The sequence below is a fragment of the Tyto alba genome, unplaced genomic scaffold, assembly GCF_018691265.1.
Source record: "Tyto alba isolate M040663 unplaced genomic scaffold, T.alba_DEE_v4.0 Super-Scaffold_14, whole genome shotgun sequence".
Classification (NCBI taxonomy): domain Eukaryota; kingdom Metazoa; phylum Chordata; class Aves; order Strigiformes; family Tytonidae; genus Tyto; species Tyto alba.
Window position 1 is genome coordinate 29,623,050 of NW_024881276.1, and position 18,641 is coordinate 29,641,690.

General features: G+C 35.7%; 1 protein-coding gene across 1 annotated transcript in view; it reads right to left on the reverse strand.

The window, feature by feature from the left end:
- The window catches only part of ITSN1 (intersectin 1), a 138,764-nt gene that overhangs the window by 85,256 nt on the left and 34,867 nt on the right, over positions 1-18,641 (reverse strand). The window contains exons 3-9 of the mRNA XM_042789009.1: positions 17,176-17,268; positions 15,105-15,168; positions 7,373-7,533; positions 5,720-5,899; positions 4,995-5,088; positions 2,208-2,308; positions 1,741-1,804 (exon numbers count right to left, since the gene is read on the reverse strand). Of these exons, the coding sequence (XP_042644943.1) occupies positions 1,741-1,804; positions 2,208-2,308; positions 4,995-5,088; positions 5,720-5,899; positions 7,373-7,533; positions 15,105-15,168; positions 17,176-17,268 (757 nt within the window). The remainder of the gene's footprint in view (positions 1-1,740; positions 1,805-2,207; positions 2,309-4,994; positions 5,089-5,719; positions 5,900-7,372; positions 7,534-15,104; positions 15,169-17,175; positions 17,269-18,641) is intronic.

Here is an 18,641-nt window from a genome sequence, read left to right on the forward strand (position 1 = left end):
ACACAGTATCATTTTGAAAAAAATCGGTTCAGATGTTTGGTAGAACTTTTTGGTTTCCTCTCCTTCTTCCATGGAGGCTCCTATCTCACATACTGGAGCACACATTTGCATTAAAATCAAATCCATTAACATTCTAGTCCTGGCAAGCACAAAAATATTTCAGCATTACACACATATTAAAAATTATGGAATGAGGTCTTTGGACAGCCTTAAACCAGTGCTCCAACAGATGCATAAAATGCTTTTACTCATGTTAAGGTGGTATTGGACAAAATTTAACAGCCTGAACATCAGCTTTCTTCCTCTACCATGCTGCACTCTAATCACACAGGAAGTTCTCCCAAGATACTGTGAAAATCGAAGGTTAGCAACTGTTGCATTCTTTTGATGTCTCAATGTGCAGGACTTTGTTTATGAGATTTTAATTTGCAAGATAATTATAGCCTCATTTGACCCATGCTCATGTTATTGAACTCCTCAGGCTGGGGCACAAGAACAAGCCAGTAGAATAAAAAATCTAGCATGCAAAGATACAACTAATCAGCTATCCTAACAGTCTGGGTCCATATCTTTATTACAGAAATACCAAAACAGCTGCTACAGAATAACTGACTGGCTCTGTATCAGTACTTCACTTTCTCCGAGTTGGTGAATCCCAACACAGACTGACAAAACTTGCCCCAGAGAACAGCAACAGTGTTTCCACTGCCAGAGAGCAAGTATCAGGAAAGGAAGCAATACTTAGGACAACAAAAGCTGTAAAATCGATTCCTTATTTCAATAGACTTGGCAGTTCTAAATGTCAAAAACTAAAACAGCTATGTTTAGAACTCCTGGAGTACGCTGACGTCATTCCCCTGCCCACACAACCTACTTAAATGCTGGCAACAAGCAGAGTATTTTTTGGTTAATCATCTGCTGGACGACTGGGTTGGTTTGGTTTTTTTTGTTTTTTTTTTTTTTTTTTCCCCTCTTACAGTAGCTTTGTTAGGAAACAGAGGAGAGAATGCTTTTTAAGATATAACAAAAACATCAGTGCTTAGCAGAGAAAGCAAGTGCGATTGAACCGCCACATTAGAGCAACAACACAGTTGACATCCTCACACAGAAGTCAGATGGGTGAGTTGACAATGGTTTGCAAGCAAAGACTTATAAAGTATAAAAGTTAATTAGAAATAACTTTCCACATGACAATAAGAACATAAAAAACTTCAGCAAACAAGAAGTTGAATGGAAAAAGTTCTCTTTTGAGAAAGACAAATCCTTTTAAAATCCATTTATTTTAAACGTATGTAACTCCAGCCCCTTGGAAACAAGCCCTTAGAAACTCACATAAAAGGAAGACAAGCCCCAAAGGAAGTATGGTTCTGGATTAAACTTTCTTTTGTACTACCTGTACAAATGTATAAGTTTCACCAGTGCTGTACCACAAATGGATGGGGATGTGGAAGACACAGGAGGCTGAACATCTGGTCTGCCTTAAATCTCATAACTGAAACCCAACTTATGAAATATCTATGTGCATAGTGTAAAAGACGCTCCTTTTTTCCTTTTGTGAAGTAATATTAATATAAGCCTAGCAGTGCAGGTTTTGTTTTATGAAGTTATACATTAAAAAGAGCAATGTATAATGATTTATCAGTGGAAGAAGTTTGAAAAGGGAGAAAAAACCCACAGTATATGGTATAGAGGTTTAAGTACAGTTTCCAGTTTGATGGAAATGGATAGATTTATTTTTACCATATTGTAGCCAGCTGAGTCTGGGGTAAACTTGACTGCATAAGAATCGTTCTTGCTTGTGGACCTAACAAGGTGAAACAAGGATTAACAAACAAATAAGCAACTTCCTCCTTTTCTTGCACTACCAAGTAGCTACTGCACAAGCAGAGCTTAGTTCTGAAAAGGTAACACTAAAGGGATGTTATCACCATGAACTAGACTCCCCCGCCAAAAGAAAAACCTAAAAAGATATGTAACCCTTCCGTTCTCTACAACAATCACCCAAATTAAAGGAAAAAAAGGAAAAAAAAAGCTATGAAAGGCAAGGAGACACTCCCAGAACTAGTAAAACTAAGCCAGTGTACCATTTTATTGACAGTGGCAACAGAGAGATGAAAGTCTCTTACTATCGGAATGACATTCTAAATGCTATTATAATTGACCTTTTATAGCTCAAAAAAAGGAGAAAATACAAACTGCTTCAATACCTGTTAAGTGTCCACTCATTGTTTTATCATGGCTATTGAACAGCTGTCTGTACTTCAGTCTTGATGACTGAGGTACAGCCCACTCTGCCACAGGAGGCACACTAGAATTAGAAAAGGATAAGGGAAGGGAAGAAAATATAATTTTAAGTGTAATCACTTGAAGCTAACAGGTACAACAGGATGCAGAGAGATTAAGTTTCATGCCTGAAATGGTTCTTTTCACAAACATTCCCTTCTATTCCTGAAACCACAACAGGTTTGACTTACTGTTTGAAAACATTTATCATAATTCAGTGTCTTAGAAGATGTTTTTTGGTAAAGTTGAATGACAGGCCTAAGAGTTTCTCTTTTTTCTTTACTAGCAGAGAATTAGGTAACCTAAACAGTTTAGAGAAGCTAAAAGCATTTTACCTAAACATATAATAGGAAACGCCTTACCATAGTCAGCAGAAGTAATACCTCATTTTACCCTGTCTTTAACCAGTTATCTTAGACAAATAACTCATAAGCTGAATAAGGAAGACAAACATAAAATATGTTGAACACATAGAAAAAAGTGTGAAAAAGCTACATTTGAAAGTAATCAGTTTCTTGTAATGGAACTCAACTGACAAATGTAATATTCCCAGTTCCAATTCATTCACATAATAGGTTGAGTGCTGTTATTTGTAGCTAAAATTTCCCATGCTTGAAGACTGACAAATCTTCATACTGAAAAATAATGACCACAGTTTTCCTGTCTTTAGACGTATTAAAACTTTGTCCTTTTTGTTAAGGTTGAAAAAAGAAGAAAAAAAAAATCATCCAGATTAAATATGCATTTCTAACAGCATATTGAATTACAGTTAAAAAAATGAACCAAAACCACCAAAACCCTTTTCCCATGTCCACTAAGCAGAGAGCATGGTAAAATCTTTCAAAGTTGAGTGAAGAAGGTTTATATGAATGCTCTACTAATTGACCTCATATCCTATTCTCACATGACTAGACCCAAAACAGGCAATACCTCTATTTCTATTTTCTATTTCCAAATGATTATGTTTTAATGATACTCTTTCATGGGAGCAAAGCAAAAACAAGCTGAATCTTAAATAATTAAATAAGAATTGAAACATTCAAAAAAAGCACTGACTATTTAACTTTTATCCATGTGATTTCCTCCCTCACCAATTTTGCTAGATTTGGAGTTTCCACACACTAAGCCTACTTTTGTCTTACATATATATGTACCTTGATCTGTCAAATAAGGTTACTACACATTAAGTAATGAAACTCTCCTTCATGGATACTCAAATGTTATCTTTGGAAGAAAAAATGCTGGAGGACAAAACAGTTAACTCACATACACCAATAACCATGCATGCCAAGAGTTCACTACTGGTAAGTCAGTAGACAGAGCGATAAAAGCACTGCAAATGGAATTTTGAATTTCACTCTTCTCAAAAGTCAAAATAATTCTCAGCTAGGAAAAAAAAAATTACTTCAACTTTACATTACAATTTAATGGTCTTAGCTCTTCTTCCTCCCTTTCCATAAACTCTCCAAATCAATTACCTTGCTATCTGTTGTCTCCAAAATAAAACTTGAAGACACAGGCCAGTTCATCACTCCACATTAGCAGCGGTCTGTGAAGGAATACCCCCTTCATTGCTGCAGACTTCAGAGTTACTGAGCAGCAATTAAGCTAAGGAAGCTCCAACCCCAGCCCAAACAGATTCAAAGAACCATGCAATTTCAGCTCAGAGAAGGAGACATCTCACTTGAGGTTCAGGCCTCTGTTGACCATAAGAGTGGCCAGCAAGATTCAGATATAGTTAACTCCAAAAGTAAGAGAGCCCTCTTATGGAATATCTAGAGGCCATTTCAGCTGAAGATTCTTGAATTTCATTCATTATAAATACTAAGTGTTGTAATAGACAAAGCAGGTATTTTCTTGTACTTCTGGAAATTATATCAGAGTGTCACTATGTTCCTGACAGTACTAGATTTCAAAGAGAAAAAGAATTTTTTTGTTTTCAAAGACTTTTAATCTTATTTGCCAATAACCAAGTGTCACTTATCTAATACTAGGGCACAAGAAAAAACTGAAGAAGAAAAATGAAAACAAAAATAGATAATTAATGTCCTGAGCCATTTTCTTCTTGTAAAAAAGTCTGTAGTACAGACCTGTGAGAAAGCTTGATTTATAAAGACTTTGGGAAATTACTATGTTACCTCCTCTAAGGAAGTTTTATTTTGTTAGATACGTTTCTTCTGACCATATTAAAATACATTTTGACTAATCATACACTTTCCTACACCATGAAATAATCTAAAAGCCTTTTAGGTGATTTTTCATGCAGAACTTGAAGAATATATAAGAAACAGTTACGTGGAGTACATGTAAAATATTCGAACTATTAAATGTTTTGCTTTTAATAATAACCCTAGAGTTGCTAATTTTAAAGAATATTACTTGTTATGTTTTCACACTAACAGGAGTGACTGTGCAGTATTACACAATGCAGATTATGTTTACAGAAGCAAATGTTCTAAAAATTAAGTTTTCAAGAGTTTGAAAATAGCATCAACACATACTGTAATAGTTAATTATTATAGTTCAATGATTCACTATTCATGGAGCATTCCTTATAAAACCACAGCATCCTATGAAATCCTGAAGCAGTATCTCAGCAGGAATTGATTTCTGCAAGTAAATATTATTTCAGAAAACAACTTTGTGAAAGAATAGTTTTTCTAACTCTGGGGAACCAGACAGACACATACACTCATTCCACACCAACTTACCTAGCCACATCAAATGATTGTGCCTTTTGCAGTTTTGCATTTAGCTGTGATCCTGGACCAGATCTACTAAAGGAAGAACTCTTTGGCAATGTGGCTGGAAATAATACATGTATATTAGTATCAGCATTTTAAACTCTAGAATTTCAATCACATTCATTTAGTTCCTAACATCAAATACAAGCACTATGGCTCTTCTGACAATATCCCTTTTAAAAATATTAAGATAAGTTAACTGTGCCTAACAAAATGGTTGAAAGCACACAGGCACTTTTCTCATGTCTTTTTACTTTTGCAATTTTATGCAAGCCCTACTGATATCAAATTATACTGTGATTAATGTTAGAAGTCATATGTAGTCCCGTATTTTAAGGTAATCCCAACAAATATCAGTACTTCAATACTTATAGACAGGAGAGGACCACTTTCTAGGCAACAGTTTACTGACAAGCTAGATTTACCACACAGATATAACAACAGGGCTAATACTTTGCTCAACAAGACTGACTGTTACAGTATGGTATGTCCATGTTACTTCATTTAACTTTTATACAAGCTTGCTATCCAACTACATTGGGCTAAAGCAAAGTCGAGTCCTTACTCAAAGTCATTCTTTAAAGTAAGTTAGAATGGCTAATTCCATGTTTACTGTTCTTTGGTTCCAAAGAAAATGGCAAAATAATTTGTTAATAGCAAGAAAGTAAACAGAGTCTCAGTATGTAGCATACCAGGATGAGCAAAAGCAGGCAGAGGCTGTATAACAGCAGGAGCTCCATTAGCCAGGGGAGGTACTGCTGCTGCAGGAACAGAAGATACTAATGGTGGAGACATTCCTACTACTGGAATAGATGCCATTGGCACTGGGGCAACAGTTGTAAGAGATGGCATGCTGGCAATGCCCCCAATACCTATGGGCAAGAAAAGGAGATATTTTTTCTAATTTAGAGAGACTCCTAATATGATACAATTTAACTGCAGCCTGCAACCCAGCAGTAAATGCAGAATTAAAAAGCAAATTGAAATGGAAACTTCCACACACCTCTTGAAAGAACTCTTACAGTCCACTGCACCATTAGCATGGCAGGGGAACATAAAACAATGCAGAGGGAACAACATACCACTTTATAATGTATGCATATAAGATCACACTGGATGCAACACTGACCAAAAAAGTCTATTAGCATTTGCTGAAGAAAATAATTGTTTGCCTTGAACTAAATGAAGAGCAGCACTGTCAACTTCCAGTGAGTAATGAACCCAAAGCCTACGTTTAGCCACAGCTGAAAAGAACAAGCTTCAGGATAACTGCTTGCAGCTTATTGTTGAGATGAAACAGTGCAAAGCTAATAGGGTAAAGCACAGTAATGAGGTATTTTAGGTGTAAGCACAGTTGCATGAATAACAGGGAGGTTAAGGAGGTCCAGTCATGCCAATGGGAAGAACGAGGGTGTGTGCTAACAGCTGAGATCAAGTCTACAGTGAGTGAGGAAAAAAGAAAAATCACAGATTTATCTCACTTTCTTGGGGCATTGAATTTATTATGCCTTTTCTCACTTAAATCAGTATTTGCTCTGTTCAATTTCACTGATTTCTTGCTCAGAAAGAAAACTGTTTGTAAAACTTGCCGAAGTGACAACTGATCAAACGCGGTTGCATCCAATTTATTAAATGCACTATTCTTTTTTATTTAGGACAGCAATGATTCTCAGGCACCAATCAACTTAAGTCAGAGCAATGACTGAAACAGAAAGGTAAAGAACCTCTTACTACAAAATACAGCAGAACATCGGTGTCACACATAAGGTTCAGCTTCATTTAGCAATTTTCCTCTCACCATCCCACCTTCCCTACTCTTTCCCTTGAAACGATGACAACCTTGGCAGTACTTAACAATGAGAACTGAATCAGCAGCTATTCTTGCTAATACCAGTGGAGCACTGTTCATAAAATAAAAGCAGAGGGGTGCTTTACTACCATGACTTGTAAAAAGTCAAGAAAAGTATAGCTAATCCTGCCAAAGCTGGAGATCCCTCAATGGCAACAATTTCCATAAAAACTCCATCACTTTGGAATGCACTAGCCCTGCGACCTGATCCATCTTTTGTCACCACAAACACTTTCGTTTGGAACATACGGAGAGCAGTATAAGACCTGAAGCAAACTCGACCTCAACTTATGTTATTTAGTATGCCTGGGTGTTAGAATCTTATTGAGATTTTTTTTGGAGCATGTGCATGCATGTGGCAGCATTTGGTTTTGAGTCCATGTACTTCCAGAAGTGCTTTTTCCTAGAAGTTTCTTTTAGAAACTGCAAAACAACAATCAAATTCAACTTAGGTCACTACAGTACAAGCTAACAAGGAGGAAAATAAAAAGCTTACCAAATCCTGGTGCACCAGGGAGAGCAATAGGTGGCTGCTTCATGACAGGAGGCAGTGCAGATGGGAGTTGATAACCTTGTAGTTTTAATTTGATAAGTTTCATAGCTATTGAAAACTCCAACTGATCCATTCTCCCATCATTGTTCATGTCAGCTAGAGCCCTACAAAATACATAATTTTCAGAGTTAGAATCTTCAATCATGCCAGGTTAAAAATGGTAATGAAAAAAGATACTGTTTAAATTGAGAGCTTCTTGATGTCTTTCTTGGAGTCATTAATAAATATTTTTAAAGTCACTTTTCAACTTCTAGAGAAATTACAGCGAAGCATCTAGAGAAGAAGGATTAAGGTAGTTCTACAAAAACTTTGCACAATCACACAAATGAAATTACATGATACTACAAACAGCACCAGAGAATCAAATTAGTCTGCAAATCTGTACTTTAGCTGCACTTAAAATGTTCTTTAAGTCTGTGCACTTTACTAAACACCATGACATCCGCAAGTGTACAAATGTGTTTTCAATTAAACAATGGTACTCAAGATAAAACATTGAGCCTAGACCTTGAATAGGCTTTCATGTAAAGTAGTCTGACTTAAACAGTCGTCTTTTTGTTTCTTCATTTGATGGTTAAGAAAACCATGCTCAGCAGGGAATAAGGTTGGGAGGTTGAAGGGACAGAAGCAGAAAGAAGAATGTTTAGTTCCTGCAATTGCAAACCAAAAAACAGAGTAAATGCACATTAATAATGTAATTAGTTATAAACTTCGTTTAAAATATTATGTTTATTTCTTTGCATTCATTTGAAGAATAAACTACACATTTCAGTAATGGAATAATATATGTTTTTAAGTTTGCGCATACATTTACATGACATGAACATGAAAACACAAAGGACACAAACACCCTAGTTAAACTAGAGCTTTATTTCTGATCAAATCCCCATCAAGGAAAGCTTTCATGCAAGTATGTGAAAAGTTATCAAAAAAGTACTGCAATAAACAAACAGTTATTTATAATTGATACTTAAATAAGTAGACAGCCAGGTAAATGCAGTGACAAAGCATTCACAAAATGAAAACCCTCCCACCCCCACCATAAAAAAACGTAGGAAAACCCAACAAAGAGGCAGATCCCAGCAGAGGTTGCCACAGATCAACCATACATCTTCCAAGTTTCCCCTGGTTTAGATCAACAATAGCACTTCCCCAAAAATGGAGACACTCCAACCCTTCCCAGTATTTATAAGACAGCATTTTCAGCAGTGTAACTGTCTTAATCAATCAATTTTGATATCATGAGGCTAAACAATATTACTGAAAATCTGGCAGTATTATTTAAAGAAAGAGAAAGTCTGGTAAGGAAACTGTAGACTCTGAGGCTTACAGTTAAAAAGAAAAGTACACATTGCACCACTCCCTGAAAGATGTTGAATTACTACATATATTTCACTGAAGAACAAGTTTTGGCTGTGTGAACTTCTAGGTGTTTCTTCCTGAAGCTTCATATCACAGGGAAGTTTAATTTACAGATAAAGTCTGCCTGCTCTTCAGTAACTTTAAACCTTCCCCTAATCCCACTACCAGCAAGTCTTTGGAAGCCTAAATGTAGTCAAAACTGATTCTGGGACCCATATAGCATAATGTGATTTGGATTCAAGTTTCAGTCATGATCATAGTGTGTGGCTCTGTTGAGAAAAAAAAATCAATTAAAAAGATCCTACTGTAGCAGTTGGATTTGATGTATGGTAGTCCAACCAGCTGAAGGAAGAGGGAAGGCCAGCAAGGCAAATCCAGACCAAGAGAAGTACAAATTTCAATGAGTATCTCCTCTTCCTTGCAGAACACCACTGCACTAGAGTCTCAGCTTCTGATCCCTCTTTCACAAAGAGCAAGCAACACACTGGTACCTCCTGATGTGCTGGCAGATAAAGTTAAAGTGGAAGACGTAATAAATGGCTTTGAATTCACCTAACTTGCAGAGATGAGTGGGAGAACCCTAGAGAAGGCAGAGAAGCCTTTCTCCTATGAGTGTTAAGCAACAGTGAGGATAACCTGTAATAGCTGTTAATTAAAAATCTATATTACAAAATGAGAGGTATAGTTACTTCTAGAAAATAGGTAAAGACACAAAGTAGGCTTCTCCCATTTTGCTATTGAGTTTATCCATGTTTTGGTAATTCTGAAATACAATAGCTTTCTCTGGACATAAAAATGCTATAAGTTTATTAGCTTCCATCATATCTTTCTGTCCAGTGGGGTGCACATACCACAAGCCACTATACACAAACCTGCAAACAGACTGCATGTATCAAGCATGTAGTGGTTTTCCTCCTATACAATGAAACAGGTATAAACCTCAAAAAGACATGTTTGCATCTCTCTAAAATTTTCTCTACATCAGAAATGTTTATATCAACTTAAAATTCCTGTAAAAAGTCCAAATTCATTTTGAAGGAATTCATAGTTTAACTATGACAATTAAGAATATCCACTCTATTTTTCAACAATAGCATGGAAGTGTGCCTCAACATGCTGTAGAATTTTTGCCACCCAAAATCATCACTGAGGCTTTCAAGGAACAGTATTACTCAGTACATTTTCATTTTCCTCTTCATACACCTTTTACTTTCTACAACCAAAACAGTTCATTTAACATCCACTAGTCACCACATATAAACAGTGAGGTTAGATTTCTAAAACTCTCACTTGGGAGAAATACATGCTACAAGTCTTAAAAATCTGAAACACTCAAGAGGCAAAAGGTATCTGGAATGTTAGACTGTCAGAAACTTAATGGTTAAATGTATTTTCTGAAGTGCTTCCTTTTGTGGGTTTTGCGCTAGAAAGTAAACCAACATACAGTGTATGAATACCAAGAAAGCCTCATGAGAAAATTACAGATTATTAAGAACAATGGAAACCAGGAGCGACTAATGAGCGTCATTTAACTGATGCTTACAAGCAAACACCACACCTTTTTGAAGGCAACTAGAGAAAATTCTAAAATATTCAACAAGGAAAAATACGTGGAGTTTTTAACAAAAGTTTAGTTCAACACTTGCTTAGCCATTCTTCTGTCAGATGCCCAGCAGAAACAGGCAGTAAAAAACAGGCTCATACAGCTAGGAAGCTGAGGATGTGCACAGGAACAAAGCTAGAGAGATTGATCTGGATGAACCTATTTTAGCAGATTTTTCACTGCACTCTGAGCAGTCAGTGGTCCTCCCAAAGACGACTCATTCCTCAACATACAGAGAAGTTAGTCAGCTCCATAATGACCAAATGACAGCTCAAAGTCACAATGTTCCTTATATTTTTTCATTTAAGCAAAGTAATTATACAAATTGTATTTCCAATAGTCTTATTTGTTCAACCCAAGTGGGTCCTACATCTGCAAATACTTTGATTTATAAAATTTAAGCCTTTCCATTACTAAAGCACAGGCAGAGTTCCTCAACCTGTTACATGCATGGCCATGAAAATGCAGTAAGAATAAGTATCACACTGTAGGCAACCTCGATTCTCTAAGCACTATTTACATAGTGTACTGGTAGAACACAGTAAGCCTTCGCATTCTACATGAGAAAATATTAATTGTCCAGTAATAAGAAGCTTCAGTGTGCACCAGTCACATTGCTTTAACTGAAGTCTTATTCACATAATCATCAGTAGCTTTTAATTTAATGTCTGACCTTCTGCTCAACCCTTTTACTCTATGTTAATGTTATTTGTCATTTAAATTAACAGCACAAATTTCAGTAAGAAAAATTATGTACACACTACAAAATTTATACAAATTTTTACAGCATGCTATCAAAAATCAGCTTTTGACTGACAAAATCTTTAGTACAAAAATAGGACAAATTTTCATTTCTAATTACCGAACCTAGTGTCATGTTGTTAGATTACAGTGCTACTTTTGAATAAACATCACCTTTAATGCAGTAAGTGGCTGACAGTAAACACTACCTAATTTCACTGTTCTGTTTCTAATGAAATTTGGAAGAATGTAGTGTCTTTAAATTTGTTTCATTTCAGGTCTGGCCGGAACCAGTGCAGAGCAGTAAATGGATTAAACATTGACTAAATATTTATCATATTTTATAGAACAGGCCTGTGTTTCTAAACAGGGATTTTCTAATGAGAATAGCTGCAGTGGGCTTTATCACAATGTTAGGTTTCAGGTGCTGACAAAATTCTTCCCCTTCAGATCTTTTCCTCCTCCTTTCTCTCTTTTCTGCAGAATGCAAAGACAACTTGATTATTTTTGCATTTATGAGGCACAGAAACTGAGCACGCACAGTTTTCTTCCATTAAATATGCTTGTGATTAGCTTACAAAACATCTATTTCCATTGAAATGGCATAGTGTTAAAACAAAGAAATCCTGAAGTTCAAAAAAATCTGGATTTATTCAGATGTACATTCCCATATTAGATTATAAAATCCCATATTGCATTATAAAATTCAGCCATAATTAGCGAGGAGAAATTAGATCTTTAGCATCAGTCACTTAATCAATGCACGTATAGTAAGAGTTACAACTCACAAAATTGCCACTCATAATCTTTCACTCCCACACTTGGACACAAATGTAAGAAGGTTGTGAAGAAAGCATATCTCTGAAATAGGTAAATCAACCAATGACTTTAGTCTGTCCTGAAAAAATAATTAACTCTAAATGCATGAAAAACAGATGGCATTGATTATTTTAGTTGCGTAAGACAAGCTACACAGAAGATGCTTTTTGAGGTCATCATTCATAAGGGCTTTAGAAGAACGCCAGATTATTGCCTACTTGAAAACAGCTATCATCCGAGCCACTGCAGTCTCAATTCAAAGCCTACTTAGAGGCTTCTTAACAGATTACCAGTTTGGCAGACTCCAAAGCTTGCAAAGGGCAGAACAGTAAAGAAGTTGTCATGACAGACCATAATAATTCTACCAATTTGCTCCACTAAGGTCCCAGCAACCTCTTTTTACTTAAATGAATGATGAGCAGAAGCACACAGGAATTCTCAGTGCTAAAAACCATGGAGGTACTATTTTTAAGGAATGTGAATTCTGGTGAAGCTTTGATTAATAGCAGAAATTAAGATATACTCCTTAGAGTCTCATCTTAGAAAACAGTTAAACCAACTGCAGAATATTCTCAAAGCAGCTCTCAAGGCAGAATACATTTAACTGGTACTTCAGCTAACTAGCTAGGTAGCATTTCTTGAAGTTCTAGTAAAAATTATTTTTTCATGATACAAATACAGCTATTCAATTTTAATTAAAATTAAGGCAGTGAAAATCCTTATACTGCTCACTTATGCAAACAAAATTCTCTCACTCATGTTTGGAAACTTATAGAGGGCTTGCTTTTTCTGCAGTGAGCTCTGAAAGCAGGATGGCCAACCACTCATTAGGCCAATCCCCCCTGCAGTTCCTTTCCCAGTTGTGTTTTTCTATACAAGAACTTCCATAGCCAACAAAACAGATGAAACTTTGTATTAGCATAAACTTGTCTACATACAGCTGTAGGTAATCCTTTATGAAACAAATGCTAGGCTCCTATCTGGCTGACAGATTAATACGATCAACTGTATTCAAAATAAGTAGACTCATTAAGAATAGGAAAACACTTCCTAAACACAACATACATACACTTCCATATTTCTAGGATCAGAAGATTCATTTGAACAGTTTTATAAGTTGCTTTAACTCAAAATAACAACCTTCCTTCCTTAAAGACTGATGTACCTCCCGCTTCTCTCCCTCTAATAATTAAACGCTATCTAAAAAAAAAAATAATAATCCGTCTATTCAAGAAATAAAGAATACCAACAAAAATAAGTTTCATGCTGCTCGTATCTCTCAGAGATTCTGGGCTCATTACTCCAGAACTACCCCCTCTACTGAAGTACTCATGGATCTATATCAATGCTATTAGACATTTAGATAGATGACATTAGAATATTGTTATTAATCCACAAAGCAAGTGTGCCACTTTGAGATCTTACCCCTGGGAGCTAAGACAAACAATGATTCACATCTTTCAATGCAGTCTTGAGCATATTATAACATCCTTTGAAGGCTGCAAAGGACATCTTGCCACTAAACAGTCTAACTTCTATAGTTTCTGTGGGACGGCAGTAATCTGTGGTAGGTTACAAACATTCACTGATAGGTCAGAAGAATTAAATCATTTGAATTGTGTGAAAATAAGGGGATCTTTCTGTCTTTTTTTTTTTTTTTTAAGGGGTCTTACTACCACTATGTGACTATTTTCCTACTTAGTTATTCTAATTCCAACTGGGAATATATACAAGTGAGTCTAGATTTTTAATATTTACTTCACTTAATTCAGAGATGATCAAAAAAGAAGACAGACAGTGAGAAAGGGATGTCTACATGCTTTTTTATGATTTATAAAGGCAGCATGAAAAAGTTTTAGTTCAGCTTTATTTAAAAAAATGTGCAAATTCAGGTCTTGTCTCTATGACAACTACAGAACTAGTGGAATGATTCTTTCCCTCTCAAGAGGCTGAAAAACTGAATAATTCAAAGAGGAAGAGATTTTTAGTCAGACTATTTACAACTGTTTAGTTTTGTTAACACCTATTTAAAGCTAATGCCTAAGGAACATTTTTGAAGAAAGGATGTCTTGTTTAAGACAAAACTTCTTTCCTTGTTTAATTAAGAGGCAAGAGAAGTTCCAAAGGGACATCTGAACTTTCACTGAGTCTTCAGAAAATAAGATAATCAGATGAGATTTTATATTTGTATTATTAAGATAGTTTGAAAAGAAAATAAGCTATTTATTTAAAAGACATGTAAATCCAGTCCCTCTTTTGGGCATGCATATTTCCAATGCAATTGTTTTTCTTGCAGGAAAATAATGCTCTTTTCTCCAGTCAGAGCAAGATTCTGCCTTTAGAAGTCCTTACTACAACAAAAAGGTTTTGGAACTACAACAAACTACTCTCAAATAGTTGACATCAGAGGAAAACTTAAATTTGTCAGAAGTTATCCATCCCTCTGCTGCTTTTTTCCAATCTAAAATGAAAACCAGTATTATTTCACTTTGTCTAGCACCAAAAAAAGTTTTAGTAGTAATATAATTAATGTAAACTATGAATAATCTATGCTAGTTAGCATGGCCAAGTCTGGCAGGGTCATATAATTTGAAGCAGAAACAATAGCAAACCTGCATGAAGAAACTGGCAGACTAGAAATGCTTGTGATGTGTAACACACAACAATGGAGATTTTGATGTTTCTAAGCACCAAGGAATAGTAAAAGTTTCAAGCTTTCAAGCAGTACCTCCAACTACAATGGAAATAATCTATGACAGTCTTAATTTTTGTAACAAATTTTGCAAGTCTGTCATAGGCTCTCCCATTAAAAGATTTTTAATATTAATTACAGTGCTTAGCAATTGTTTTAGTACAGTTTTAATAAAGTTGAAAGCATTTAGTAATATAAAATGAGGGTTGCAAATCACCAACTTCAAAAATGCCATCCTTCTACAAATGCCTACTTTCAATAACTGAACTAGTAACTTAAAAACTCAGCTAGAACACACTACAAAGCATATGTGTTTTGTAGACTTTTTGAAAGCACACTGAACTAAATTGGTGATTTTAAACACCAGACCGTGAAATACAGTTACTGTCCAAGACTGTACCAGTAAACTTCACTCTGTGACATAACTGCAATTCTCCCATGTCCTCCCATATACTCACCATATCTGTGCTAATACCGGTTGAGGTAACCCAGATTGAAAAAAAAAGTTTCTAGCTTGATCACCTATAAAATAAATAGGACATCATTTCAGAAAATGCTAAAAATACCTGTAAGAGGAAAGAGGAAATCATGAGTCAAAAATATCTAAAATAGAAGCAACAGTAAAACCATAAATACTTAATGCTATGCATACATAACAGATAATGAGATTTAAACGTACTTTGTCACTTGCAAACCTACCAGGTATTTCCAACAAACACATACTGTTTAAGTCAGCACCACATGAAGTCAGCTGGGTGTAAACATCTCGGGCAATGGGAAACTCACAGTTCAGTCTCTAATCAGTGTTAATAGCTCTCTTTGCAGGAATCATATGCGTTGTGAGAACAAGAAAATTTTTTCTTCCAGGAAAGTATGTATCAATATAAACTCTTAGATTTTTTGGAAATACAATGCCAGTCAGCTAGCACAAAATAAATACAGTGGTCTTTACCCTGATGTGAACCTGATAAGCCACCATTAAATAAAGCAATGGTATATTTCAATGTAAGTTTCCAACTATCATTTAAAAGTAAGGATAGCAAAACAATTACAAAAAGATTAGGCACTTGGAAATGTTGTGCCCTGTCAAGGACAGTTGTAAACAGACTAGAAATAGCACTAAATATGAAAGGAGGTCAATAAAAACTGTAGTATTTTGTACCCTATCTGTCATGTAACAGGAACAGAAGCAATCAAATTGTATACTTGGAGGCACGTATGGCTCTGATGAGACTCTGCTAAGAATCTGATTCCGATTTCATACTCTGGAAATTCGCTTCATAGATCAGACAGCAAGAAAGGTAAAACACTTCTATACCTTTCATTTCAACTGAGCATCAGTTTAGATAGCACTAAAGAAAATCAAATGAAACAAAAAAACCTAACAAAACAGTAGGCATCCTATTGCCTTTAAAACCAAAGCAAATTAGTGGTGTTCAATGAAAATTTAGGAGAATCAGTGTAATTTCCTGCAGCTTTGCTTCTCACAACTTAAATCAATTTTGCCATTTAGATTTTTTTAAAGAGGTCCTCCATGCTGATTTCACTAGTTTAAACAATCTGTTTCCAAAACTGATTTCAGTTAAATTGATACATCTTTATTTAAACAGACTTCATCTATCAGTATGGTGGGCTGACCCCAGGCAGAAACTAAAGTACCCACTTGTTCACTTCCCTCCCCACAGCAGCAGAGGGAAGAGAACAGAGAGCGCAAAAGTGAGAAAACTCAGAAAATCGTGTGTCACAATAAAGGCAGTTTCATAAGTGGAAGAGTAGAAAAAAAAAACCCAAGTGATGGAAAAGTAATCACTCATCACCTCCCTCAAGTTCAGTCTCTATGCAATGGCTACCTTGGAAGACAACAGTGCCCCTAGCCCCCTCCCCATTTTTGCTGAGCATGGTGGTTTGGAATAACCTTTTATTCAGTTGGGGTCAGCTGTCCCTGATGTGTCCCCTTTTCAACTTCTTGCCCACCATCAGCCTACTTGCTGTGTGTGTGTGTGTGTGTGTGCGCAGAGTGAGAAACAGTAAAAGCCTTGAGACTTTACAAGCACTTTTTTACAAGCCATAGTCAAAACATCCAAAACAGCACATACAGGCTGCTATGAAGAAAGTTAACTACATCTTAGCCAGACTCAGTTCAGTGAGCTAATTCACTGGGCACATTAAAAGCACTATAAATATTACCAGGCATCAGGGTGATTCCACATCCTGAATTCTAACTCTACAGTTTGTAAGTATCAGCTGGCTCTCCACAACTTCTTTACAGAGCCACAGTTATAAATAATGTTAAATCTTCTTACAGAAAAATCAAGTGGCATAAACCAGGTATAAAGCTGTAAATATCAGAAAAATATCAGAAAACATAGGGCTGATGTAGCAAGGCATTTGAAAAATGGGATATAAGTAACATCTCTCCAATTTTTAAAATTCTTATGCCCAAATATCTCCCAGGCAACTCTGTACATATTTAGGCTTGTTAGTTAAGATTTAGTTAAATAAAATTAGAAATTAAAACTATTTCATTACCAGTGATAAATCCAGATGTTGGTTTCAGACTATGGAACTGTTGATCATGTTTAGCTCTCTCCTCCACAGTAATAGCCCAGATATCCAGGTTGCCTAGTTCAAAAGAAATGGAGAAATAAAATTGAGAAACATTATCTAAAAACTACACTATTTTTATTTCTGAGTGTAATTATATCATATCATGCTGGACCTCTGAAAATAACATACACAGAAGCTGTTCATCCAAAGTCTACAGTTGAAAGTTCCATGAATCCTTAAATAGCCAGTCAGGACTTAAGAATTTGCCAAAACTAAGTGTTACCAAATTAAGATGACTGCTGTGCACTGATTCACTTATCTGGCTCATACAAAAATTTAAGTTACAACCAGGCAACTCAAAGTGCAAATTTCCAAATGGTCTATTAAAAGACACCAGCATACCAGAGGATATAATGCAGAGTTTGTAACACTAGGTATTTTGGGGGTGGGATGTCATTTGCATCTCAGAGCTCATACAACTGAAATGCAAGTTATTTTAACTGAAAATGTATCTCAAATAATCAGTTGTGTACTATGTGGTTTTGTACTATTACAAGAGAAGAACTCCCCTTACTTGTCTAGGAAAAGTGAGATTCAACCAGAGAGTAAATGTTGCCCATGAAAAATAATTGCACAGGAAAGTGTGCTCCTCATTCTCCTGAGAATGAGAAATCTAAGTAAGAATATGTTAAGTAAACCAGATTCTTCACACCATACTCAAATTGGAGGTGAAGATTTAGCTTACACTGAGGTTTACTACCTTTCTACAGTGCCGTGCTTCCTCTAGTTCTACTGCCATTTTTGTAGCAGTTCCTTTCTTCTCTCTCATCTTGCAGACATTTCACTTTGATCCTTCAGATTATTTGTACTCAGAGCAAACATACCTCAACTTCCACTTGAGACCTCCAATGAACTTTAACACTGTGTTTCAGGTTTGTCTCAATTTCCAACCAGTAAAAATCATTATTTCAACATCTGTAGAAGTGCACTGTGCTGGTGCACCTTCCTGTAACACCTACTGTGTAGGAATGTAGTGATACAAAGACATCTAAGTTAATGTAATCACTGTTTTATTGAAGTAATATTAAAAGATAAAATGTAGCCTTGCAGAAAAATTATGAGGAGATCTAGCATTCACTCTGTCTCAGCACTAAATTCTCAGGTAATAAGATCCACAAATATTTACAGCAAGTATTTCAAACTGCTTGTAGGCTGAGGCAAACTCAGACTCAGCAGTTATGAAGAACATGAGAATTTCCTGCCTCATGAATTTCTACTATTTAAAATCTACTTTCATGTGGCAAAATGTACTTTGGAGAGAAAAGGAAATGAATGAGGGGAAGAAAAAACATTCCTTTAAATGGTAGCTTTCACTAATGAAAGAAAAACTACATTCTTGGTAAAAAATTTTCATCTCAGTTTCAGGTAGCCTAAGTATTTCTAGAAGC